The sequence below is a fragment of the Caretta caretta genome, chromosome 5 (assembly GCF_965140235.1).
Source record: "Caretta caretta isolate rCarCar2 chromosome 5, rCarCar1.hap1, whole genome shotgun sequence".
Taxonomy (NCBI): Eukaryota; Metazoa; Chordata; order Testudines; family Cheloniidae; genus Caretta; species Caretta caretta.
The window spans coordinates 52,125,780-52,153,043 of NC_134210.1; the positions used below are offsets into that span (position 1 = coordinate 52,125,780).

Sequence of the window (27,264 nt, forward strand, 5' to 3'; positions counted from 1 at the left end):
CACTCACATCAATTTAGACTATAAATAAGGCATATATTTTTAACATTGAGGGTAATTAACCATTGGAACAATTTACCAAAAGATGTGATGGATTCTTCATTTCTTGAAATCTTTATATTAAGACCAGATGTCCTTCTACAAGGTATACTCTAACTCAACCAGAAGTTATTAGCTTGATGCAGGAATGGCGTGGTTTAATTCTATGGCCTCCGTTACACAAGTGGTCAGACTAGATGATTAATATATTTCATAGACCTATATGATTTCTCCTTGCAAAAGGATAGGTGCCACAGAGGGCAGAAATCAAAATGAATTGAGGCTAAGCAGCTGCGACTTAATCAAATTTAAGACAAACAAAAAAACAAAGCAGCACCTAAAGGCAGCATATCCTGGTGAAATGCATGATGGGGAATGATCATGATCCTTGCCACAGTGAGAACTAAATATAAAATGTAGGGAAAGGGAAGACTTTTTAGTAAGGAGAGGGGAGGAAGGAGATTGAAGGAGCTGGTTCATTCCTAAGAGATCCTGACACTTTCTCTAAAGTGCTGATCTTACAAATTTATCTGCACTGTACCCCACTGTCTCCTTCATTCTCTTCCATCTATCCATTCCCCTGATTTGCCCTTTTCTTGATCACCTTCATCCACCCTTCACTGTGACTCTTTTTACCTCTATTTACCCTTTACTCAGTTATTTCACTTTCACACATGGAGAAGGCACCACAAGGATCAACAGTAGGCATAGGAATCTTCATTCCCCCTCTCTCTGGTCCCATGGGAGGTGGGAGCCAGGTTATATGCAGAGAAAGTGAAGGCAGAGAGGCTGCAGTTCTGGAAAAGTGCTCCCTCCACCCACCCAAGCAAAAATAGGGCATCGGCAAAAATAGCTCAGTGTTAATGCTCTTCTTATGGTGTTTTTGTTGTTTATATTGCAGTAGTGCCTAGTGGCTCCAACTGAGATTAGGCCCTGATTTGTGCTAAACCCTGTACATACAAACAGTAAGATACAGAACCTGCCCTGAAAGTCTAGCAGGTTGAACAGAAAAAGGCACACAGGATTGTTATCCCTTTTTGCAGGGGCATAGAGACACGGAGTGATTTGGCCAAGGTCAAAATGCTGTGGCAGACCCCAGATATTCTAAATCCCTGCCCAGTGCTTTTACCAGCATCCATCCTTCCTCTTAAGTACAACATACTGGGGACAGCAGCAGCAGAGGAATGGAAGCAGTGTGCCTCCTAGGCAACCAGGTTGCATTTGCCAACACAAAATTCCTATTTGACAGCAACAAGTGCACTTTTGGAGGACCCATACACGAGTGATAATTATTAATAGCAAATCATTATGTGGCTGCATCTGGTATGCTTGATTTGAGGTTGTATTTTTTGTATTTAGTCTTAGTTTCCTTATTCCTTAACATAATGAGATTTGTCTCTGTTGCAGCAGGTTTTTTTCCTCCTAATAAACTACTGTTAACATTCTTTGCCATGCAAAATAATTGAAAACTAAATAAATAGCATACCCCTCAACAACATTACTGTTATAACTGTATCTAGTATGGTATTTTTTGTATTAGTCAATAGGAGGGGAAGAGAATCAGAGCCTACAGTGACTTCATTATACTTTTCCAGGTTTTGTTCTACATGTGAATTGTGTATTCCACATGAGATACGTGGAATTATATTAATAAATTAATTCCAGATTTTGGTTTTGACTAGAGAGGGCAGTTACCTGCAAACAGGGAAGCTGCATGCTGTCTTATGTGAGCTGCAGGATTAAACTAGGGGTCTGCAGAATCTTACTTTAAATTTATATACTGCCTCTGTGTGATACATTCCAGAAGTGTCTAATCAGTTAGGACACAATACTATCATGTAACCAACAACCTGGGGTAGACCCCTTGGCCAACTCCTAGGCATCAGCCAGGAGAGATGGAACCTCCCTAAAATGGGGGAGGGCACCAGCGCCCGAACCAGGGCCCCTTTCTCCCTCACCACCCCTTCTCTCCGAGGCCCCACCTCCACACCACCTCTTTCCCCCAAAACCCTGCCCCTGCTCGCTCCTTTCCACTCCCTCACCCTGTCACTCATCCTTATGGCTGGTAAAAAATGGGAGGGTCATGTCCCCCTGGTCTCCCCTGTTCCGGCGCCCCTGGCATCAGCTCATTTCTGAATCCTCTAACCCTCCCCCATGCATGGGGGATAGAGAGTACCAAAGGGGACCTCAGTTTGTAAAGACTTTAGACCTACATGCCTCTTACAGGGACATGGTCCACTAGTTACAATCCCAGGTGTCATTTACCTTTGGCAGATGGGCCTTATAGCCTTTAGTTGCACTGGACACTAGCCACAAGTTGCAACCAGTTAATCTTCTTATAATATCTCTTAGACTTCTAAATGCTAGTCTTCATGATCCCAGCTGTGCCTCCACAATGCTGCAAGGCAAAAAAAAACAAACAAAAAACAACAAAAACCCCACCTGACTTCTGTTAATTTGATCCAATGGGAAAAATTCTTTCCTGGTCCTGGAAAACAGGGCAGACCCTCAGCATCCTGGAAGCAACACTCACTATCTACACTTTAGGGAGGGAAGGTGGAACAGCTGAAGAAGCAAGAGTTTAAATTAGCTCTCATCCTCAACCGTCAACAATCAGCTACCAATCCCTGCCCTACCCCCTGGCCAGTGGGATGCAGTGAGCCTGAGGAGTGGGAGAGGCTCAGCTTTGGTTTATGGTCTACTCCCTCCCTCATCCGCCTGGGAGCAGCACATCCCCTTTTTTAGATCCAACTAGCAACCTACCCCCATTCTCCCATATTCATGTCCCCCACAGATTTCTTTGAGTCCCTGCAGAAAAAAGACTTTCTGATGGGGAAGCAAAGGGAAGCCGCAAGAGTGGTTGTGCACCCCGCCCCAGCAGTGCGGGCACGTTGTTTCGAGCACCTTGAACAACCATTGGAGAGAGTAATCACCGCAGGCTACGATGCCCTGGCTGGTGGTTCCTACCCTGCGCTGGGCTCATATGCTAGTCCCATCTGGGCTGCGGGTAGTGGAAGAAGGGACTTCACCTTTCCCTGCAAGGAGTAGCTGCGGTCGGGTCAGACCCACCCCTGATAACCTCCCCTGACTGCAAGAAACTCCATACCCCCCACTTCCTGTGCCCCCCATCCACCCAACCCCCATGCATCTGGACACCCCCATACCCAAACTCCCCCACCGAGCCTCACCCCTTGCACCCGGAATCCACCCACCAAGCCTCCCCACACCCAAACCCTCACCCTGCCAAGCCTCATCCCCTGCATCTGGAGCCTCCCTGCACCCATCCCCCGCCCCGAGTCCCATCCCCCTACATCTGGATCCCCACCCTGCAACCAGACCACTCCCTGCTGAGCCCCCTACACTCAAACCCCCACTTCTGTTGCACCTGGAACCCCTGCCGAGCCCCCCCATCCCCGCTGAGCCCCATCCCCCCCACACCCAGGCCCCTCTGCTGAGACTCAACCACCTTCACCAGGACCCCCTGTAGAGCCCCATTGTCCCTGCCCCAGGAACCCCCCCAATGAGCTGCTGTGCATCCAGATCCCCCACACCTGGACCCCCCTCCCCACTGAGTTACCCACAAATTGCCCCACCCAGAATCCTCTCACCTCACACCTGGCTTCCCCCACACCAAGCCTCTCCACACTTGGATCCTGCTGGGCTGAGCCTGCCTGCCCCACCTGATGCAACTGGTGTGGAGGGGCAGGACCCAGGGGTGTTTCTGGGGTAGGCCCTTGTGCTGTATCAGATTCGGGTGCAGCTTCACCACTAAGTGTGTCCCGGGGGTGGGGGGAGGGGGCTTTAGGATGATCTCCCACCTTTGTGCAGCCTCTGGCCTGCGCTCCCCACTGCCATGTTGGAGCCTCAACATTTATTTATTGACAAATAAAATTTGCAGAATTTAAAAATACTGTTCAGAATTTTCATTTTTTGGTGCAGAATTCCCTCAGGAGTAACCATTAGTTTTGTTTTCACATTTTATTTTTTCTTAGGATTTTCTCTTAAGATTTTAGCTGCAAACATTAAGTAGTGAACTAACTTCTGTGGGGTACCACAGATGGTATTTTGCAGATGGTTAATCTGAAGCATGAAGAGGTTAAAGCCAAATGTTTAAAAAACTAGCTCAAATAAATCATAAACTCGAATCTTTGGACTGATTTTCAGAGCTGTTGAGCATCTAAAATTTCCATTATCTTCAATTTTAATTTTCTGGAAATGCTTATGAAAATTTTTAACTCAGTGATGTGCCCAAGACTGCACAGTAAGTCATTGCCAGAGCGGGTAATAGAACGTGGTCTCGTCTCCCAGGCTTAAATTCTAAACTACAATAGAGTAAGAAGACAAATAACTCTGTACACATCCAGTAAAATGAGATCACAAAAAACCATCTTACATTCTTCTTTTTTGTGTGAATGTAATCAAGTAGCTATCTCAGTACTCAGAGTAGCAGCCGTGTTAGTCTGTATTCGCAAAAAGAAAAGGAGGACTTGTGGCACCTTGGAGACTAACAAATGTATTTGAGCATAAGCTTTCGTGAGCTACAGCTCACTTCATTGGACGCATGCCGATGAATTGAGCTGTAGCTCACGAAAGCTTATGCTCAAATAAATTTGTTAGTCTCTAAGGTGCCACAAGTACTCCTTTTCTTTTATCTCAGTACTGTCATTTTGATTCTAATTATTTGCAAGTGCAAAGTTGTGTGTGAAAATCTGGTGGCCAGTTTGAGGCCCTTTCAACATCTATTCTGGTTGAATTTTGTGCTGTGCTTGACTAAATTATGGTGTATTTTAAATGTCTTTCAGTACATAATTTTTGTAGAAACGTTAACATATCGATATGTCACTCAAAATGAATTCTTCTGACTCAGATTATTTAGTTTTAAGGCAAAATTTTATTATTAAGCTATTGATGCTCATCTCTGATCAGTCCATGATTCCAGCCTCAATTGTACACTCATTAAATTTTCAAACAAGCACATTTGTGCTTTTTCCTATGCTACCTCTCACTTTTTGGGGGGTGCTCCCTGTAAACATCCGTGAATCTGTCTCATTGTTCTCTTTCAAATTGCTCCTGAAATCTCTGCTATGCCTACAAAACACTCAACAGTTAGGCTGCTGGTGTACAGAGATCACTCTCTGTGATACTGACCAATATTGTCTCTTTGTTTCCTTGCACTCCCCCATCTGTCATTTAATGTATCTTGTCTTATACTTAGATTGTAAAATACGTGGGGTAGGGATCATCTTTTTATTCTGTGTTTTGAACAGCACCTAGTACACTGGGATCCTGGTCCATGGCTTGATCTCCTAGGCACTACAGTAATACAAGTAGTAATAATTAATAAAAAGGGAGTGTCAAAGGTTGTACCTCCCCTGTAGCACCCCCTTTTGGCCATGTGTGGCTCTGCTGAAGCCTGCCTCAGTTTCCTCTTAAGTCAGGGCCTTTTAAGAGACTACATAGTCCAGATATTTTTAAAAATTGCCCTTCTTGGGTCAAATTTATTAAGCCTTGCTTGACATCTTTCAAAATAGAACCCAGACTTACATAGTCTTCATCCCAGTTTCACTGGGCTTAACTCCTCCTACCTGAGGGTCTGTCCTGTCTTTAAAATTCACCTCTTTGGGCTCCATTCCCAAGATGGGTACAGCCCCTCCTCCATAAGAGTCTGTGTTCCTGCTTTCCTAGCACTTTTTGCCCAGACTTCTCCAGAGGCTTTCCTTGCTGCTGAGTCAGGGCCCTTCAGGAACCTTCTTATTCCTTGCAGTGTCTGGAGGCACCTGCCAGCAATCACCAGCAGCTGTCTCCCTGTTTATAAAGTGCAGCTGCCTTTCTTTATGCCAAGTTGGGCAGCAGATTATTGGGTCCCCAGGTGCCCTGGACCCCACTCCCTATGAAAGAGGCCAGTCATTCTGTGACAGGGAGTTTGTATGATGGGGAGCCATACAGTTGTCTAGTTTTTGTCATGCAGCATACATAAACTTCTCCAGTCTAGCATAACCCTTATTTTTTCATACAAGTATTGCAAATCTTGATCTGTGTTCTTCTTCCAGTGAGTGGTAACTACTAGCCTAGCAGTTCTTAAAAAGACACAATTAATGTAATCTTATGGTGTAAACTGCTTTAACGGGAAGCCAGCAGAATCCTAGATTCATCAGTGACAGCTGATTGTTCATGCAGTCATTTTTAATCATCTTCCTAATCCTGTTCCAGTAATTTCTAACCAGGGAGGCCCAGCAGATGTTCTCCACATCCCACAGTTTAGCACAGCTTCTCCAGCTTCCTTTCCAGTTTAAAAAGAAATTGAGACTAGTTGGACTTAGGTACCAGTAGAAGAGATAATATAATAGTTTTATTTATCACTTTCAGAAATAGAGGACGATGATCCTCCAACTTGATCACACTGTTCTTTCCATTGACTTATTTTTTTAATAGTGTGCTGCTAATAAAATGAGTTCTATTTTTTTCCTCTCTTTCCGGATACACTTAAAAAAACCCTTTTGTACAAGAGCTGTGTATGTTAAAATCAATGCTTATCATCCTTGTAAATCCATCCATTTGCATACTGAAAGAACAGCTTAAAAAAGGAATGACAATCTTTTGATATATGTTCAAAGTACAGAATTTTTATTTAATCTTTAGCCTTCTACAAGTCTTCATTACATACTTCCAGGAGAAACAATAATAAAAATAATCTAACTGACCCAGATGCCTAATCCAAAAAATATAAATGCCTGTCTGTTAGACTAACAGATAAAAATGATGGTAGCTGATATAAATCTGTCCACAAGGTCATAAATATTTACTCTCAGTCACAAACAGCATGTTTACTGAAATGTGATTTTTTTTATGACTACTGTCTAAATCAAAATGATGTGGAAATTGAACTGCTACTTAGAAGACTTGAGCAATAGTACTATTATTGTTTATATACGAGCAATCACACACACACCATGATGTTGAAAATCCAGGAATGTGTCACAGATACTATCTTCTTTTCTAACTTGTTTGTAACAAATGCTTTTGATAAATAAGTAACATTTATAAAAATATTTGAAAGTCCAAGGATTACTTCAGGATTCTTTTAAAAAATATATTATGGTGCTTTTGCATATACTTGTTGAGAGGTGAACCCTACTTTTAAATATTAGTTTGTGTGGAAAGTATCCACTTATGGTAGGATAGACAACTTGCCATGGTGTTGGAGAGCAATAAATATGCTCACAACTTTTTTAAAAAGCAAGTGAATCTTTAATAACTTCCAAAAATCTTCAGTTTTCTGTGCGAGCCATACCCACCAAGAGCTCGGTCCTGCTCCAGCTGAAGTCAATGGGAATTTAACGTTGATTTCAATAGGAACTGAATCAAACCTCTAGTCTGTCATTTTCTTAGACTAACAAGGCATTTATATCATGCTCATCACCATAGTAACTGAATGCTTCTAAAATCTATGTCATCCAAATCCTAAGACAAAATTTCCCTTGAAATCATTACAAGTTTTGTTTGAGTGAGGGCTGGGTTATCTGACCTTACAAGACAATATAGAGAGTGCTGTGAAATCAACTCTCCTCTCTCCCTCCTACTTCAATTATACCTAGAAAGTAAATTAATACTTCTACAGATCTATATATTTATTCTCATTTTATATTTGAATTTCCATCGTTATGAAACCCAGTAGAAACCAAGAACTTATAAAGACACATAGGTCACATTGATTTAAAAATACATACACATCACCTAGCCTAGTAATTCTGTACAAAATATGAAATAAATAGTCAAATCTCTGTGTTGTTAGTGTAATTGTTTTCTACATTTTAAAGATTATTTTAGCTGCATTGTGTCATAAAAAGGATCTTATCTAATGCTCTTTTAAGTGGGTCCTTCCACAACTCATTAAATGTTTCTTACCCTACGTGGTACTCACATTTAAGTGGTAAGCATTGTTGAAAGATCATGGTTTTAGAGGATTGTCCTTTAAATGATGTACTGACCCTTTTCAGAGCTTTGGAGTGGTTTATCTCTGAAAATTCAATAGCTATGAGCCTTGACTTTCATTGTGAACTCTATTAAATGTGAATCTTTCTACTTTAGCTTGTTTCTATGATTTTTACTTATCTTTTGCTAATTTCTGTGCCCAAAGTCTTCTATATGAAACATTGTTAATATAGAATTTAGGAACTTAAGTTCAATGAATAATCTAATTCCTAAAGAAATAACTTCCTTTTTATGTATACCTTTCCATGGTCAGATGGTATGTAGTCTACCTGAAGTTAATTAAAATGAAATCAAATATCCCAGTATATGCACTAGCATAAAGGCAGATGGATGTAGTAAATATATATACATTCTAATTAATAGGATCTACTTTGTAGTTTACTCATTACTAAAGAAGCAGCACCTACTGATGCATAATAGTTATATAGTAGTACATCTAATTTTGATGATTGTCAATATTTTTCATAAAATTAATCATTTTAACAGGGAAAGTGTCTCATGGACAATCTTTCCCTCCTGTTTGCAATTAGAAATTAGATTTAAATATTGACTTGAGACATTCTTTCTACCCATGATTGTAGATATTGTCTGTATATGTATTTCTGATCTTCTCTTCTTCTTGATACATTCCTAGATCTTTCTGTTTTAAAACAACCATTAACTCTGAAGATATACTTCATATTTTCTTGATGATTTTTGAAATTGCACTTTCCTCAGCGGATTTCTTGTGTCGTCACCGCAGCTGAGCTGTGAACTTGACACATAAAGTAAAATGTTCCAGACCGTGTTAGTCTGTGTCAGCAAAAAAAAAAAAAAAAAAAAACACAAAAAACACAAGGAGTACTTGTGGCACCTTAGAGACTAGCACATTTATGTGGGCATAGGCTTTCGTGGGCTAAATCCCACTCCATCAGACGCATGCATAAAATAAAATGTTTGTTTGCAGCACTGCAGGGTTACTGGCTGGTGAAGCAACAGGAAGCTGAGTTAGATCTCTCACTACTGATTAGAATGACTTGGAGCTTACAGTTAGACTCCAGATACAGAAGTAGTTATGTTTAGTGGGGAGAGCATTTTGTCTCCTCATACTTTACATTTACCCGAGAAGACTCATTTTATACCAGCTTACTGCTCAGTGCCCTATCCTGAAGTCCTTCACTCACAACTCCCATAAACTTCACTAAGGCCATGTCTACACTACAAAGTTAAGTCAACTTTATGTAAGTCGCCATGGAGCCTCCGATTTAAACAAGTCGATCTTGTGTGTCCACACTACGCTAATTGTGTCGTCGGAGTGCATCCTCACTGGGAGGGCTTGCATCGACGCATGGAGCACTGCACTGTGGGTAGCTATCCCACAGTGCAGATACCCAAGTGGAATTTTGGGTTGGGCTTGCAATGCCTTATGGGACCAAAACATTCGCATGGGTGGTTATGGGGACATAGTGTTAGCCTCCCATGATGCACTTACCTCCCTCCCTCCCTGAAATCAACGGCAAACAAACCGAGCCTTTTTCAAGTCTTTTTTCATAAGCCTTGGTTACGTGCGTGGACCCCATAGCACGATAAGCATGGGCCCTGCTCAGCTGTAGCATTACAAACAGCTCGCACCTTATCTTACAGTATTTACACAGCCAATATAGGAGCTGCCACATAGAACAATATGATGCCACGCATGCAGCCCTGCTGGAAGACACAGAGCGGAGCAATTCACAGTTGCTGACGACAGTCATGCATTACCTTGACAAGGTTGAGCGCCGTTTCTGGGCCCGGGAAACAAGCACTGACTGGTGGGACCGCATTGTTATGCAGCTATGGGATGATGAGCATGGCTAAAGAACTTTTGAATGCGTAAGGCCACTTTCCAGGAAGTGTGTACAGAGCTTTCCCCAGCCCTGAAGCACAGCAATACTAAAATGAGGACTGCTCTGACAGTGGAGAAGCGAGTGGTGATAGTTCTGTGGAAGCTTGCAACGCCAGACTGCGACCAGTCAGTGGGACATCAATTTGGAGTGGGTAAATCTACCATGGGATCTGTTGTGATCCAAGTTTGCAGGGCCATTAACAGATTTCTGTTAAGAAGGGTAGAGAGTCTGGGCAACGTGCAGGACATAGTGGATGGTTTTGCTGCGATGGCGTTCCCTAACTGTGATGGGGCAATAGATGGAATGCATATCCCTATCTTGGCAACAGACCAGCTTGCCAAAGAGTACATAAACAGAAAGGGATACATCTCAATGGTGTTGCAAGCGCTAGTGGATCACAGGGGCCATTTCACTGACATCAACGTGGGATGGTCGGGGAAGGTGCATGATGCACGTTTCTTTAGGAACACAGGTCTGTTCAGAAATCTGCAAGCAGGGACTGTCTTTCCAGACTGCAAAATAACCATTGGTGATGTTGAAATACCAATCGTGATCCTGGGAGACCCAGCCTACTCCTTGCTCCCATGGCTCATGAAGCATACACTGGTAGCCTGGACAGCAGTAAGAACCAGTTCAACTGTAGACTGAGCAAGTGCAGAATGGTGGTGGAATGTGCCTTTGGACGTTTAAAAGGCCGCTGGCATTGTTTGCTTACTAGGTTAGACCTCAGTGAAAGCAATATCCCCATTGTTATTGCTTCCTGCTGTGTGCACCATAATATCTGTGAAACAAAGGGAGAAAAGTTTCCTCTGGGGTGAGGGGGTGAGGCAGATCACCTGGCAGCCAATTTTGAGCAGCCAGACACCAGGGCAATAAGATGGGCACATCGAGGGGCTCTGCATCTCCGTGAGGCTTTGAAAACCGGTTTCAGCAATGAGCCAGAGTAATGTGACACTTATCTGTGTTGTTCCTTACTGAACTGTCCCCTCCATTGCATTTTCTCCCCTGTAAACTCCACCCCACCAATTACCATGTGTTGAATGAATAAAGAGCCTTTTCCCCTCAATCCATTAAATTTTATTATGCACACAAACACACAGAGACAGCAAAGAAAAGTAAGATAACTTGGGGCAAAAGGGCTGATAACATTGTAGGGGGAGAAACAAGGAAAGCTTGCTTACAGATGCATTGCAATAGCAATCAAAGGGGTGGGAATGGGCGCCTTCTGGTCCTTGTACCCTCCTCTGGCGTTGTGTGCAAGGGATACCGAAAATTCCCTCCCCCCACCCCATATGACATTTTGGGGAGGAGGATGTAGAACTGGGTGATGATGGCAGCAGGTTCAGCATTGGCTGCAGAGGGACTCTAGTATCCAGCTGCCTTTCTTGAGCCTCAACCAGACACCTCAACATGTCTGATTAGTCCTTCATAATCCTCAGCATCTCTTCATGCATGGCACATTCTAGTTCCCTGCATGCTCTCCTGTCCTCTCTGTCCATGTCCAGGTTCTCGGACAGTGCAATCCTCCACGTGCTAAGCTCTGTCTTGTCACTCTCAGAGGTGCATTAACTCATTGAACATGTCCTCCCAAGTCTTCTTTTTCTGCCTTCAAATCTGGGAAAGTTTCTGTCCCAGTGTGGAGGATGCGCCGACAGACAAGGTTTCAGCTGCAAGGAATGCAAATCACAAACAATTATTTTCAACTGTCACTCATACCCACAGGAGAGGTCTTTTCTAAAGTAGCATTTGAGAAAAATAAAAGAAATTGACCTAAGGTTAAAAAAAAAAAACAACGCAAAGAATGAACTACAAAGATGCCATCCTTAAGTCACCCTGTTGTACACAAGTATTGCAGCTGCTAAAAGAATTATTCTATGATGTCTTCTATTTGAAAGCTTTAGAACAATGAGTTATCATAAGTATCATGAAAGCTGCTATAAGAATATAGGTTAAACTTCAGCTTTGCATTTTATGGCTTTCATCAGTTGAAACTGAATCCTTAGCAATGTGTAATGTTTTGGGTTGTATCAAAATTCATAATATTTTATTGTATGTTATGCCTGTGTTTTACTTAGCAGCATTTTTAAAACAACTTTTTTGCCCCTTAAAATTCGCAGTACTTCTTTACTGTTGTCTTTGGCCATGAAGGGCAGAAGCCACTGGAGCTCCGTTGTGAGGAAGAAAGTGATGGAGATGAATGGGTAGAAGCTATCCACCAAGCTAGGTATGAAACCGGCCTCTTAATTTATTCTAAACTCCACTTTTTATTCTTAAGAAGATGGTAGAGATTTTTAATCTAAATCCACTCTCTCTTAAAAAAAAAAGTAATTTATTTTAGGCAAATGTATACTTACATTCCCTAGGTGAGTTTCACTGGATAGAGTATTACAGATACAAATTGTTAAAGGCACATGTGTTCTGTATCACAAACATCAGTGCTCTAGACAAAATTCGTTTCAGAGAACATGTTTTCTTAGTGCAAAATACTTAGGGATTAATTCATTTTAAACGCAAGAGCTGCTTGGTTAGTAACTTGCAAGTCAGAAATAAGTGTTCTGTAGCCATAGAAATGAGATAGCGAGTGACTCACAATAATGCCTTCAGATACGAGGGTACAAAAATGCGGAGACTGAACTATATTTATATAATAAATACATTTCAATAAATAAAATGCCAGTCACAAAATTTAAATCCAAAACACTTTCTAGTGTGCAAAAAATGAAAGGGTTGTAGACCGTCACTTGACTGCATTATGACTTTCTACCACCCAGTACCCCTTTCCTCAGAAAGGGCCTGGGTGAGGAAGGTGAGGATTACAGCATAATGTGAAAGTCAGCCAACTCAGGTTTTGTGAATTGAGCTGTAGAAATTAAGGCCCTTTCCTGAAATGCATTTCCTCCAGGCCCCTCCCTCATTTCAGCAATCACAGTTAATCTGAACTGCTATGGTAATATACCGAGAGGGCAGCAGTCTCTGAGTTGCTCAGGATCCAAACCATGTAAATACATAAATGGAAATGGTGTTGCTCTTGACTAAAAAATGAGCATGAGTTTTCATTTGCAATTATTTGTTGATGTTGTAGAGGGTCCTGGCTCCACTCCAGGCAGGCTTTTTGATGTGTGATATGTATAAAAGGGGTTACAATCCCAGCCCCTCTTTTCCTCACCTCCCACTTGTTGAGGGTATGTGGTTCAGGGGTCCTCTTGAACACTGAGGAGGAACCTAAAGAAATTGAATCAGGGCCTGAGAAGCAGCAACCCAAAGACTGCAAGAGGAACCATTCTTGCAGAGGATGGTGATGGTGCACCAGAACCACTGCACACTATGCAGGGTAGGAGAAAAGGGAGAGTTGTTCTTAGAAGGGGTGATTGTTCTATAGCAACTCAGCACAGCAGTGCTCTGAGTCAGGGGAGCTGATCTGGGTAGAAATGAGGGAACACATGAGAGGGAACAGACAATTTAGGCCTGAGTGGGCTTAAAAAAGGCAGGTTTTCCCCACAGATCTACAATATACGGGTCAGAAAACCAATATACTGGGTAAGGATTAGTCTGAGACCACCAAACTCATTTTCTCTTGTTTTTTAAATCAGGATTTGAACTCTGGCCTCCAATTGTGGCCTAAAACACAGGTTTTCACTATCAATAGGTTTTACACGGACCCCGTAAAGACAATGTTGTCCCCATCCCCATCTTGATCTAGCCTCTCCTTCCATCAAAATCACATTTATCAGGTGTCTTATCAAATTTCTTTATTTGCTGGAGAACTTTTGAGGGATTCAGTAATTTTATTCAGTTCTGTCATTCTGTATCATATTATAAAAGTATAGAATTGCTGCTCTTAAAATGTAAAGCTGCTTTTCCAGGAAGTTACACATTCACTTTTCTTGTATAGGTGTCCAAACCAGAAGAGTAACGCTAGATGAGATGGGTGCAGCTTGTTGTATAAATTCTTTGCCTCCCTGTAATGTGACAGTTCAATACTTTGATATCACTTTCTTTTTAATGAGGATTTTTTGATATATGAGTTATTTAATGACACACCAGCACAGTATTGTAACTGACTCCCGCCCTCCAGCCCCAGGGTGTCACTATGAGCCCTGTGGTACACCAGTCCTAAGTGCCTGGTAGTGTGCTCGGTATACCATATGCTCAGAGGCAAGTCCTGTAGGTGCTTCAAGCTTTAGGCCCTTCAAACTCTAGACCTTGGTGGGTCCCCCATAACACTGAATCTGATGAGTAACAAAAGATGCATTACTACGGTTGCCTGGAAAAAACATTACACTTTTAGGATGGCTCTAAGTCACATAAAAGGTTGATAAACACAAGTCCCAATTCAGCCCCAAGGATGGTTCAGTCCCGGAGCATGAAGGTGGGGCTCCTCTAGTTTAGTGCAGGGATACTCGCTCGAGGCCACCCCTTTCCAGAGACAATCACACGCTGGCCTGCAAATCCCTTGGCCACGGTCCTGTCCTTTTATGTAGCGCCTGCAGTCTCATTCAGGCCCATTGCCTCACTGTTTGCAGGCCACTCTTGAATGTCCACTAGCTGCAGCTACCACTGGCCCCTTTGCCAACCACCAGTTTCTTCCCAGCCCAGTTCTCAACCCTTCAGTCCCAGCTCCTAAACTGCCTGGCCTCCTGCTCCTGCTTCAACACGTTGACATCACTTTCTTTTTAATGAGGATTTTTGGATATAAAGGTTGTTAATTAATGGCACATCAGCACAGTATAAGTATCAGATAACTTGCTCCCTCCTGCTCCTGCTTGCCTCCAGCTCCCTCCTGAGCCAGGTCCTTTCTGACCTCTGATTTTACTTCTCTTCCCTGTGCTGGAAGTATTGTGGAGCAATCTTTTGGCTGGGAGTAACATAGTTCTTAGTAAACAGCCAGCATAGCTGTAGAAATCACCTTACTAAATAAACTGTGAAGAGCTGGCAACTCTAGTACATATTGGGGATGGGAAGGAAGCAGACAGAAATATCAAAAGGCAAACCAAACATGTGAGATCATCTAAAAAAATCCTCATGATTTTTGGAGGTCTGACTCATGCCTTTTGGGGTGGGCAATACCACAGCAGTTTGGAACCAAACCCAGCAGGTTCTTTTTGCTAGAGATTCAGATACATTAGATTTACTTGGAGTTTCATGTTTGCACATGGAATTTCAGAATAAATCATGAACCTCCCCCACTCCACCCCTTTTAGTTTCTCTGTCTCTTAACAGAACCTAGGACTCAGCTTTAACTTAGAAGACCTTCTTGGAAAGGAGGATTATTCCAGGGGCCTAAAACTTTTCTTTCCCTGATCACTCAATCAGGGGAAAGGGAGAAAAGCCTGTTCATACTCCACTGTGGGTATGTTTTAGGGGAAACCAATAACTACTCCCCATATCTTTAATTTTGATGGTGAAGGAAATGTTGCCTGGTTTGGAAATTGGTGCCATCATTTCTTACAACCCTGGCTAGTAAATAGGACAAGCATCATAAGTACACTTCAAAAGAACAAACAATTTTCAGTCCTTTTTCACAGGTCTATATAGCGAAGTCCTTGTTCCTTAATGGAGCATGCCTTACAGGGGGATAGTGGAAGTCTAGACTGACATATAGCTCACTGTGGGATGTACATAATTATTCATGCAAGATAAAGTTTTTCTAGGCATTCCTCTAAAGGAAGGAGTGTTAGCAGATGAACAAAATAAAAATAAAATAAATATCACAATTTATAATCCAACTCTGTAATTTATATAGATTGTGACCATAGCAACTGCTAACAGTGTTGCTTTGCTCTGCCATTTAATGTAACTTTGAGCTGAAAAGAAACATAATTTTCTTTAATTCTTAATTGAACAAATTCAACAGTAAAACTTTATGAAAGGGAAAAAATAGAAAATAGGGGCTTCTTACTTATCCCTATATATGTTTGAGTTCCCTAAAGCTATTCTTTCCATTGTTCAGGTTAATTCCCGTTTTTTTTTCTTACATATAACATAAACACAGTTGTCATTAAACATGGGAGGAGAATAAAGGATCGGGGCTTAATTTTCCTCTCACTTACATGAGCTTTTCATCAATGCTATTCCTTCTGATTCACATAATTGTAAGGGAGAGAGAATTGGGGTCTTAGTTCTTGCTTCTATTTCAGACACCTTTAACTGCCACAGATGCTTTTTGACACTTAAGAAGAAGACTGACTACTCTAGAGTCTGCAAAATAAATTCTTGAAAACTGAAAAATAGGTGCACTACTACAGATTATTTTTAATGGCTGTATCTCATTTCAACTATTGTTCATTCCACTAATAATATATAGGATGTTTCCTGATTGATTTCCCCAGGAATACATATATTGTGATATTAATTATTGAAAAAAGCCCAGCGCTGTTTGGATGGGTGGTTATTGTTATACTATTATTATGATGATGATTACAATAATTAAATGATAAAAATAAACACTGTAGAGAAAAGTTTCAACATTTTAAATCCTTTTCATAATCCATTAAGAGAAAAAAATCTTGTTTTATGATGGCTTTGGGAACGCCCTCCAATTAATTTAAATATGAGCTTTTTTCCAGGTCAGCAATTTAATGTAATAGCCATATTCAGTGTTGGCGCCCTCCAGTACATTACTCCATTAATTTTTAATGAATTGACAATAAATACATAAAAAAGAGTAAAGTCAGAGAATATGCATATTTTAAGTTTTTCTTTTTATATCAAGTCCCAAAAACGAAGAAAAAGTATTCATTATTAAATGATTGTTGCAAAATAAGAGAAGTTTAAGCATCAGAAGACATTTAGTCAAAATAACTTGCTATTGCCCTTTCTACCCCATACCCTTTGCAGACATAAGAGTGGAAGGAATTCAGTACTCAGCATTTTGAGTGAGAGTTCATAGACCGAAATAAATCACAATCAAGTAGAACAGCACATACTAAAGATTCTCAGTGGTAGCAGATGACAGAACAAGGAGTAATGGCCTCAAGTTGCAGTGGGGGAGGTTTAGGTTGGATATTAGGAAAAACTTTTTCACTAGGAGGGTGGTGAAGCACTGGAAAGCGTTACCTAGGGAGGTGGTGGAATCTCCATCCTTAGAGGTTTTTAAGGCCCGGCTTGATAAAGCCCTGGTTGGGATGATGTAGTTGGGGATTGATCCTGCTTTGAGCGGGGGGTTGGACTGGATGACCTCCTGAGGTCCCTTCCAACCCTGATATTCTATGATTCTATGATTTAGTGCTCCCTCGTGCAAGATTTTCTGCAGTCTGGCTATGATCTGGCAAAAGACTTAAGCAAGTGCTTTACTTTAAGTACCAGTGCTCTCATTGACTTCAGTGGGACTATTCATATATTGAAAGCCAAACACATTAGGATTGTTTCTACCATATGGAACCTATGTTGGCATAGCCATGTAGAGACAGTCTACACCAAGAAAAGGAGGTTTCTGTTGGTGCAGGAGTACCAGGTCCCTGAATGAAGTTAGCTACATCAGTGGAAGCATTCTTCTGTTGGCATAGCTAGGTCTACACTGGGGTTTTTGTAAGCATAGCTATGTTGCTCAGAGGTTTGGTTTTTTCCACACTCTGACTGATGTAGCTAGGCCAATTTAATTCTTAAGTGTAGACCGAACCTAAGTACTTTGCTGGATCAAGGCCAGAGTGCACAGCACCTTGCAGAATCAAGCTTTCCACACATCTCTAGTACCTATTTAAGAGAGGTTGAATCACATGGAAAAAAAAAAGTCACGTGAAGAGATTGTATAGGAAGAACTGATTTGAAAACATGACACCATGAAAATTCATTTTCTTTTTACCCAGAAGATGAGTATGGTACTGCCAGTAAGTGTTCTGGTCATGGCATATGGTCTGGCTTAGAGATACAGTCCCTTGACAGAAAATAATATGGAGCAGGAATAAATTACTAATACAGGAGTTAAAGAAAAACAATAATGGCATAATTTCTGGATTAGTTTTTTAAAAGATTCTATTGCTATCTCAAACTTGTTGAAGAACAAAATATTGAAAACCAAATTATTGGATAACTACAATAAATATGGGAACAAAAACCTCCTTCATGATTAAGGGCATGTTACCAGAGTGATAGGTACAGATGGATAAAAATAGTCCTGGAATTAATGCCAAATACTGAAAGCAGGAGATAATTTTTTTCATTAAATGCTTTGTTTTTAATAAAGTTCCTGGGCTTGTCCTGAATATAAGGAGCTCAGATAAATGACTCTGAGATTACCTCCCTCTCTTATGGGGCGAACAGAAACCTGCAATAATTATGATACATACACCTTGTGTAAAAATACGGAATGTTAAAATATAATTACACATTAGAGATTTGGCTGCATTATGATTAAACTATGAATTATATATTAAGCAAAAGAAACACAATATTGTGAGGCTCTTTTACTCATCACACAAGATAGGTTTAGTCTATCAATACTATATAAAAAGATATGGAAGTCAGCATTTGGCTTATTTACTAATTAATATTTTTCTCCCTAGTTACTCAGACATTCTGATTGAGAGAGAGGTCTTAATGCAGAAGTATATTCATCTAGTTCAAATTGTAGAGACAGAAAAGATTGCAGCCAATCAGCTTCGACATCAACTTGAAGATCAAGACACGGAAATTGAAAGACTAAAATCTGAGGTATTTGCATGCAATCACATTACTAAAGTGTCAATGATTTAGTATAGTTTGATTACTTTGTTATCTCTATTGCATAATGTCCCTATTCTTGCAATCTTTGTGGACCTATAATAGGTCAGTAAGGAAAATACTCAATAGTCCCGTTAAAAACACTAGGTCAGAATTTTCCTTTTAAAGTTAATTACTTAGTGATTATTTAGTTTATTTAGTTGCCTTATTGGCAGAGTATTTTAAAAGACCCATCACTTTGTGATTTGGATTCTGCTATTCATATTATTTACTGTGTCTTAACAGAATGCAGTTGAAAAGCATTTGTTTGGTCCTCAACACATTTTTCTCTGGCTTAATTTTGTTGTGATTCAGCATTGTAATCTATACCGGTGTAGTCTGTTTGTATAAAATAATGCTTGATTGGATAAGGGATTTTCATAGATTCATAGATTCTAAGGTCAGAAGGGACCATTGTGATCTTCTAGTTTAACCTCTTGTATAACACACATCATAGAATTTCCCCCAAATAATTCCTAGTGCATATCTTTTAGAAAAACATTCAATCTTCATTAAAAAATAGTGATGGAGAATCCATTGTGGCCAATGGTTAATTACTCTCACCATTAAAAATTTACACCTTATCTCCTGAGGTGGTAGAGTCTGGAAGAAGCATTCAGTCTCTGGAGGAGGAAGCACCTCCTAATGCTATTTATGTTTCCTCTGGCTGGAGCAGGAGCATCACTGTTTGTTCCAGAGAGCTGTGTCCAGGCCTCCTCACCCAGAAGGATGTTTATAATGCTGTACAGGCGTAAGAGGCCCCCAGAAGATCCTTGAAAGAGAACAAAGTGCTACATATTAGATACTGTAACTGAACATTTCTAAAATCTTGAAGAAAACATTAATGGTATTCTTGTTTTTGTCAGATTGTAGCTCTCAATAAAACTAAGGAACGAATGCGGCCTTATCAAGGCAACCAGGAAGATGAGGATCCAGACATAAAAAAAATTAAAAAGGTAAACTGTCATGTACCCTGCTTGGGGGGAGAAAATGGAGATAAATGTACCTGTGTTGGTTTACTGTACAATTAGTTTTGCTTTCATTGATTGTTTCCTAGTTTGCTATACTCAAGTGTAAAGCTGTTCATTTCACCCTGTCTGTACCTAAACCAGTTAAGTCACAGCAGCTTTTAACATTTCCGTTGTATGAAAGCAGAATATTTAGTTACATGTTACTTAATAGGGTAATCTTTACTTGCTATGTACATGATCATTTTTGTCATAAACGAGTTACATAGATGTAATATTGTTGTGACTTCAGAGCAGTTAGGAACATTTGGACTCAAGCAATAGGCTATTTCCTTGTTGGTGAAGAAATATGTGACTACTTTATCCACCATTTGTGCAGTTCTTACAGAACATGATTTTGAAGAGGGTTGTTTGATAGCAAAAATAGAGTTCAGCTTATGTCTCATTACTGCAAATAGTACACTGCTTTTGGAAATTCAGAAAACAGTTTGATATTAGTTTTCAGCTTGATCTTTTTGGTGGTAATATCTTCAGGATGCTGTAGACCAACATTCAAAAGGGCCTCAATCCAGTCTTTATTTGGACCTTGTAAACTTAGCATATGCAACAAGTGCATGAGGAGTTTTTAGTATCATTTCCTGTGCATGCAGGTAACTGTGCTCCAGAAATGTGCCTTTGGGGGTTGCATACGCAAAATTTTACAGACACACACACAAATATAAGTTATATTTTGAAATTTTGACTCATGCTTACCACACCCATTAATGATACTCCTTTGTGTTATGACTGTGTACTTGGGTTTTCACTCAGCCTTTCTGGGTGTGGTAGTCCAGGAGTCATTCTGGACTAACTGTGAGTTGATGCCACATTGTCTGGGTTTCCCTTGCTACCTGCACGGGCCTTTATAATGAAAGCTAGCCACAACCTTAGGTACAGAGAGACTACTGCTTTTCTACAGTAAGGTCATACAGTTGCTCAGTAAATACACATCTTGATAGTTGTATTAAATTGGGTTTATTTTTAAACTCATTTCTTGAAAGTAACATGTTCCCATATGAGGTTTTAGATTTCCCTTGGAAGAAGGTGTAACTGCATATGGCACCTGAGCTTATGTTAAAGGTACCAGTACATATCTGTGATACTTTTCCAATCTAAATTCTAATAGCAAATTTTACTGAACAACTATAGTATTTGCTCTAATAAATGGATATCTTTAAAATGTACATGCATGGCAATCAGAGAGCAGTAAATCATTAGAGGCCTTGGCAATTAACAAGGGAGTCTGCACAACATATTCATATATTTTGAAATGAAGATATATGTGATACAAACAGCTCTTGCCATGATGAAAAACTGGCTTAATTTCTTTGTTTGTTGTTAACTTTTTGAACGTGCTTCTCATTACTCTCCTTGTTGTTCTGTATTTGATCAATTTTAGGTTCAGAGCTTTATGCGAGGCTGGTTGTGCAGAAGAAAATGGAAGACAATTGTCCAAGATTATATTTGTTCTCCGCATGCAGAAAGCATGAGAAAGAGAAACCAGATAGTTTTTAACATGGTCGAGGCTGAATCTGAATATGTGCATCATCTTTACGTTCTTGTAAACTGTTTTCTCAGGCCCTTAAGAATGGCTGCAAGTTCAAAGAAACCACCTATTAGTCACGATGATGTTAGTAGCATTTTCCTCAACAGGTAGTTGATTTTTGTCTACTTCATCACATTGTGCTTCAATTTTACAGTAGTAAAGTTGGTGGATAACATTTTGTCCTGACTTTTATCGTATGCAACCTCACTGAAGTAAATCATGTTTCCTGGGGTGTAAGTCGGAGCACGATCTCTCCCCTGTTTTAAATTATACCTGTTTGACCTCTCTGCACACATTCTACTTTTTCCTCTGCTGAAGGAGGAAAGTAGAACTGTCTCTTCATGATGCACTGGGGAAGAAACTTCTCTGTCCTTTCCTTCTTTTTCTCAAGAAAGCAAGACAAAGCTTAACGCATTCACATGGTCCTGGTAGATCCTAGGGATGAGCATGCTGAATTTTGTTCATATTTTCTTTTGTCCTGCCTAAAGAACCGCTTTCTCACTTGCCTGTCTCTCCAGATCAGCTTTCCCTACAAGGAAGAATGATTCTTTGCACCAGGCAGCTTGATACTATAGCACCCAGATACTGTGGTGACAAACAAGTGCATGAAAAATGGGCAGATAGTCAAACTGAATGAGGAGTGGGGTTGGGTGTATGCCTCTTATTATAGATGCAATCTTGGTGGCTTGTAAGGCATTTATTAGAGTGCATGAGAATGCTGTGATCAGTAAACAGTTTGAAACAGTTGAGGCAGTACTGCATAGTACTCCAACTATTGGTTAGTTAGTAACCTAGCTTTCTGGCTTTGTTAATTCTGAGAATCAAGTGCTGTTCTGGGACCTTTGAAACATGCACAGGCCACACTACTTGATCTTTCATGCTGATTTCCTTGTTCTGCATTTTTCCTCCCTAATGTCTGCAAGTCAAACAGATAAATTCAGAGGAGAAAATCTTAATTATGAGCAGTTTTGTTTATGTGCCCTGCAAGGTTTCCTTTCAAGACCAAAATGCATTATCACATAAATAGCTCTAGTGAGTTATATTGTCATTGACCTAAGATGGGCAATTTTAAAGCTCACACTGAAGAAAAAAGCAATAAGGTATACTGGCACCATGTAGACTTGAAAAAGTAGACAAAACCTCAATATGGCTTTCTATGTCTTACTGCTGTGTTTAAGTTAACATAATGCATTGTCCAAAATATTCCTTCAGTTGGTACACCTGCTCAATAAAAAGAAAAGGAGTACTTGTGGCACCTTAGAGACTAACCAGTTTATTTGAGCATGAGCTTTCGTGAGCTACAGCTCACTTCATCGGATGCATACCGTGGAAACTGCAGCAGATATTATATACACACAGAGATCATGAAACAATACCTCCTCCCACCCCACTGTCCTGCTGGTAATAGCTTATCTAAAGTGATCATCAAGTTGGGCCATTTCCAGCACAAATCCAGGTTTTCTCACCCTCCACCCCCAAGATTTGTGCTGGAAATGGCCCAACTTGATGATCACTTTAGATAAGCTATTACCAGCAGGACAGTGGGGTGGGAGGAGGTATTGTTTCATGATCTCTGTGTGTATATAATATCTGCTGCAGTTTCCACTGTATGCATCCGATGAAGTGAGCTGTAGCTCACGAAAGCTCATGCTCAAATAAATTGGTTAGTCTCTAAGGTGCCACAAGTACTCCTTTTCTTTTTGCGAATACAGACTAACACGGCTGTTACTCTGAAACCTGCTCAATAACGTATGTGGAATTTGTTATTTAATAAACAATTTTAATAAAATAGCTGAACATTTAAAAGACTATATCCCTGTAATCTGCTGTAGGTGTTTTTATAATGACTTAGATTTGTACCTAAAAGAAGTTGAATTTTTAGTTATTAAATACTAAAAAATAGATGCAATATGTTGCTATAGAAATGTTGAGTTCTATAATATTGTGAGTGCACATAGTGCAAAAGTACTAATCGGAAAGGATTTCTTTTTTGTGAACTATTAGTTAGAAAATAAGGTTTGAATTTTTTATTCTTTCAATACTTCTTTTTCAGTGAAACTATAATGTTTCTTCATGAAATATTTCATCAAGGATTAAAAGCAAGAATAGCTAATTGGCCTACTTTAATTTTAGGTAAGTTGTTATTACTTGTATTCAGACAATGAGATTTTCATGTCACTTTTCACCATTGGGTGACTTTTAAAAAAAATGAATTGTCCCTTTTATGTACTATACATTTACAGAACTAACTCTATACATATAATTGTATATGATTATTAGGGATTGAGGAAAATTGTGGGTGTCAATTTGTCAGTATTTTTTGTGGGGAATAGCAGGGCTCTTCAGAGGTATGAGGGCTCCTTTTGGAGGTCAGCCTTTGGGAGGAGGTCAGCCTCTGCCCAAAGAGTAGTCTTGGCATAGTCCCTGAACTTCCCATTATCATTCGGGTGCTACTATATGGTCAAAATGGTGATGCTTTGTCAGGAGAGGGGACCAAAGTTTGTATGACTCTATGAATATAATGGAAATAGAGCTGATCATAGTAATGCCGCTTCGATAGAGCTGACAGAATTTTTTGTGTAAGAGATGGATAACCAGAAAAACAGTGTTGTCTTGATTTTTTTTCTAGCTGACTTATTTGATATTTTGCTGCCAATGCTGAACATTTATCAAGAATTTGTTCGGAATCATCAGTACAGTCTACAAGTACTGGCAAACTGTAAGCAAAACAGAGATTTTGACAAACTCTTGAAGCAATATGAAGCCAACCCAGCATGTGAGGGGCGAATGCTGGAAACATTCCTTACTTACCCTATGTTTCAGGTAGTCTCTACATTTTTGTGATTGCACATTTATAAAATTCATTTGCATCATTTATTGTTGCAAAAATTAAGATCTGTTGAAGGTAACTAATTGCTTAATTAAAAATACTTGCATGAAAATTAATTTAGTCATTTGTTTATCACATTATTATTCTGATATTGTTTGCATGTGGAGTGATAGTTTCAAAATTACACTCATTCCATTGCATTCAGGATCTTGCACATGTGGAAAGAGGAATGTGGGAGGAGGAATTGTGCCTAAATAAATAAATAAATAAAAATGGAGAAGCAGATCCTCTATCTTGATCTGCTCCAACAGCATGAAAAGGTCTGTAGTGAGCCACACACCAGCTCACTAGTGCAAGTTAGAGCAGCCCCAAGGCTGCTGTAATTCGAGCTAGTGCTGGAAGCAGGCAGATAATCAAGGAGGAGCAGTTATTAAATCCCTGACAGGACTTCATGCTTTTCAGTGATCAACTTCTGCTAAGTGTGGTGAAGAATTTATCCCAAACAACTTAAAAAAGTTTATTGTACTTCTGCTAACATGTCTTGATCTGATTGGATGAATTATTTTCATCTGTTTGCAAGGTTCTATAAACCACTAGTCTGGTTGTTTTACAGCAATTACATTTGGCATAATTATTTACTTATCAAAATCCTGAACCTAGTTTATATAGTTTTTCAAAAGAAAGTGTTGCTGATATAAAAATACTGACATTTGTATAATCATGCTAGTTAATAGCCACATCTGCCCAAAGGGTTTACTTGTGTTAGCACCTGTAGCATTCTCATTTGTCTTTGGTGAGCTCTTATTTTTAAATGTTGTAAATTTATTCTGCTGAATTGACAAAAACAGCTGGTGATCCATAAAGGGGATGTTATCTTAATTATTGATTGCTTTATTTGTATATAATATGCAGATTTGCAATCTCTCTGCTTATGAATTTTAGATGTATGGAATGTGAAAGGAAGGCATGCTCCATTGCCTAAGGCCTAAATTTCCAAAAGTGACTAGGGATTTTGGGTACCTCAATTTTTGAAACACTTTAAATTGGTCTGATTTTCAGCTGCCACTCTCCAGCCACCCATCTCTGAAGGCAGTGCTGCTGCCAGCAGCAGTGCAGAAGTTAGGGTGGCATAGTATGGTATTGCCACCCTCCCTTCTGCCAGCAGAGGTGGGTCTGACCCGGCCCCAGGACCGGCCTGTGTTGGGGAAAAGGAAGTCCTATCCCTCCACAGCCTGGTTGGGACTAGCAGCTGGAGCCCGGCACACAATAGGAGCCCCCAGCCAGGGCGCCCCTAGCCCTGCTTCTCCCCAATACCTGGGAGCTAAAGGGGCTTTGGGCTGGCTGTGTGTGTGTGTGTGAAAGGGGTGACCACAGTGCCCCCCCAGCCCAACCCCAGCACCTTGGGTGGTTGCTCACATGTAAGGCTGGCCCTGCCCTCCCCCAAAAAGTGAAAATTCCCCCATACCATGCCATCCTCACTTCTGTGCTGCTGGTGGCGATGCGCTCCAGCTGTCCAGCTCTGAAGGCAGCACAGAAGTAAGGGTGGCAATATTGTGAACCCCCCCACAATAGCTGGATTTCCCGGGGAGACCAGATTTCACAGTCTGTGATGCGTTTTTCAGGGTTGTGAATTTGGTAGGGCCCTAAACATGATAAATAGAACTGGTGACCTCAGGTAACCTTAATTTGTTCAAACTAAAAAAATCTACCCAACATAAGAAATCTATACTAGAATATTTTTTGTTTTTAAGGTCAGGCTTGACAAAGCCCTGGCTGGGATGATTTAATTGGGTATGGGTCCTGCTTTTGAGCAGGGGGTTGGACTAGATGACCTCCTGAGGTCCCTTCCAACCCTGATATTCTATGATTCTATGATTCTATATATATAAAGGCACTTGTATTACTGGAAATTAATAAAAAAATAGACAGACTAATTTGTGATTTTTTTGAGGATTTTTTCTATACTCAGCATTCCATCTTGAATTGGTAGAGGACTTTAAGATTCTAACTGAGCAGGGACTTGGATATCGTCAGTGAGTGACTAATCTGGTAGAATTTCAGAGCTCAGTTGGCGTCATTGTTTATCATAAAAAATGCTGATGCTATATTTAATTTGTTTAAGATTCCTAGATATATTATAACTCTTCATGAACTTCTGGCTCACACACCCCATGAACACGTGGAAAGAAAGAGCCTTGAATTTGCTAAATCTAAACTAGAAGAACTTTCAAGGTAAGTTTTGTTCCATATATATACTAAGCTTGAAAGGAAAGCTCTGAAATAAAGAAACAATTAATTATTTTATCCTTTTAAAAATTTTTTAAATTAAAAATTTGTCTCTTTTTCTGCCAAGGCAAAGCTAAGATTTTTGCTGGTTTTTTGTTTTGTTTTTTTTTTGCCATGAAAATTGCCCAGCCTTAGGTATGAGTGAAGCATTTGTCTTTAACTAAAAAAAAAAACCACGTGTTTTTTCCATAGTTAACAAAAATAACAATTTCATAATTAATAATAACAGAAGTGATCAGGGTCTTGCAAACTTCTCAGTTCTAAATTTGTGTAAATTTTTATAAATATTAATGATAATATCAATTTTGACATGTTCTTTTATGTGATGGCAGCTAAAAAGGTCCATGTATGCCAAATATTTTAGGTACAGTGCTTTGAATATATTTTCAGAATTACTGCTCCCTTGAGATCTTTGCAAAGTGAGTCTCTTCCACTGCAACCTGAAACTTTCATAACTGCCTCTCTGCATAAATCTGGGGGTACATTTTGCCATTTTCTCTTGGGAACACAGCTTTCTGCTACATACATGGCTAAAGTGCACAAAGTCTAAATTATGAATTTTCCTGAATTTCCCCATGTGACAATGCCACTATTTTCCAGTCAAAGCAGCTTTTTAGCTGTTAGAAGAGTTTGTTTCACATGTGGAAACTGTTGACATTTACTAGGTAGAGAGACCACCCCACTGGTTTCCATGAGTTTTTTCTCCCTACCAAGCCGAACTCCATCTACAGCCTGGCTCCTGAGTTTTTTTCAATTTATATTCTGCCTTAGACTCAGGCATATGCCTTCAGCTCCTCATGGAGCACTCAAATAGCCCTGTCTTGAGGGCATCTGAACAGAAGCAGAGTCCCCTTCCCATTTCAGGATAGGCAGAAGAATCTCTTATGGCTAGGTCTGTGGTAGCAGCAGCAGACTCTGCATCATCCCATGCCTCAGGTGAGGAGTTTGCTCCCACCAGCTACTCACTAGGCAGCCAACATTAGGAGCTCAGGCTGCTTGCACCCC

The 27,264-nt window shown here is 40.2% G+C and overlaps 1 protein-coding gene across 2 annotated transcripts in view; it reads left to right on the plus strand.

Annotated features, from left to right (window-relative positions):
* Positions 1-27,264, plus strand: part of RASGRF2 (Ras protein specific guanine nucleotide releasing factor 2) — a 216,088-nt gene that overhangs the window by 37,513 nt on the left and 151,311 nt on the right. For both annotated transcript variants that reach the window (XM_048850622.2, XM_048850621.2), the window contains exons 2-8: positions 12,011-12,117; positions 18,395-18,542; positions 19,457-19,546; positions 20,997-21,250; positions 23,197-23,276; positions 23,773-23,966; positions 26,096-26,205. In XM_048850622.2, the coding sequence (XP_048706579.2) occupies positions 12,011-12,117; positions 18,395-18,542; positions 19,457-19,546; positions 20,997-21,250; positions 23,197-23,276; positions 23,773-23,966; positions 26,096-26,205 (983 nt within the window). The remainder of the gene's footprint in view (positions 1-12,010; positions 12,118-18,394; positions 18,543-19,456; positions 19,547-20,996; positions 21,251-23,196; positions 23,277-23,772; positions 23,967-26,095; positions 26,206-27,264) is intronic.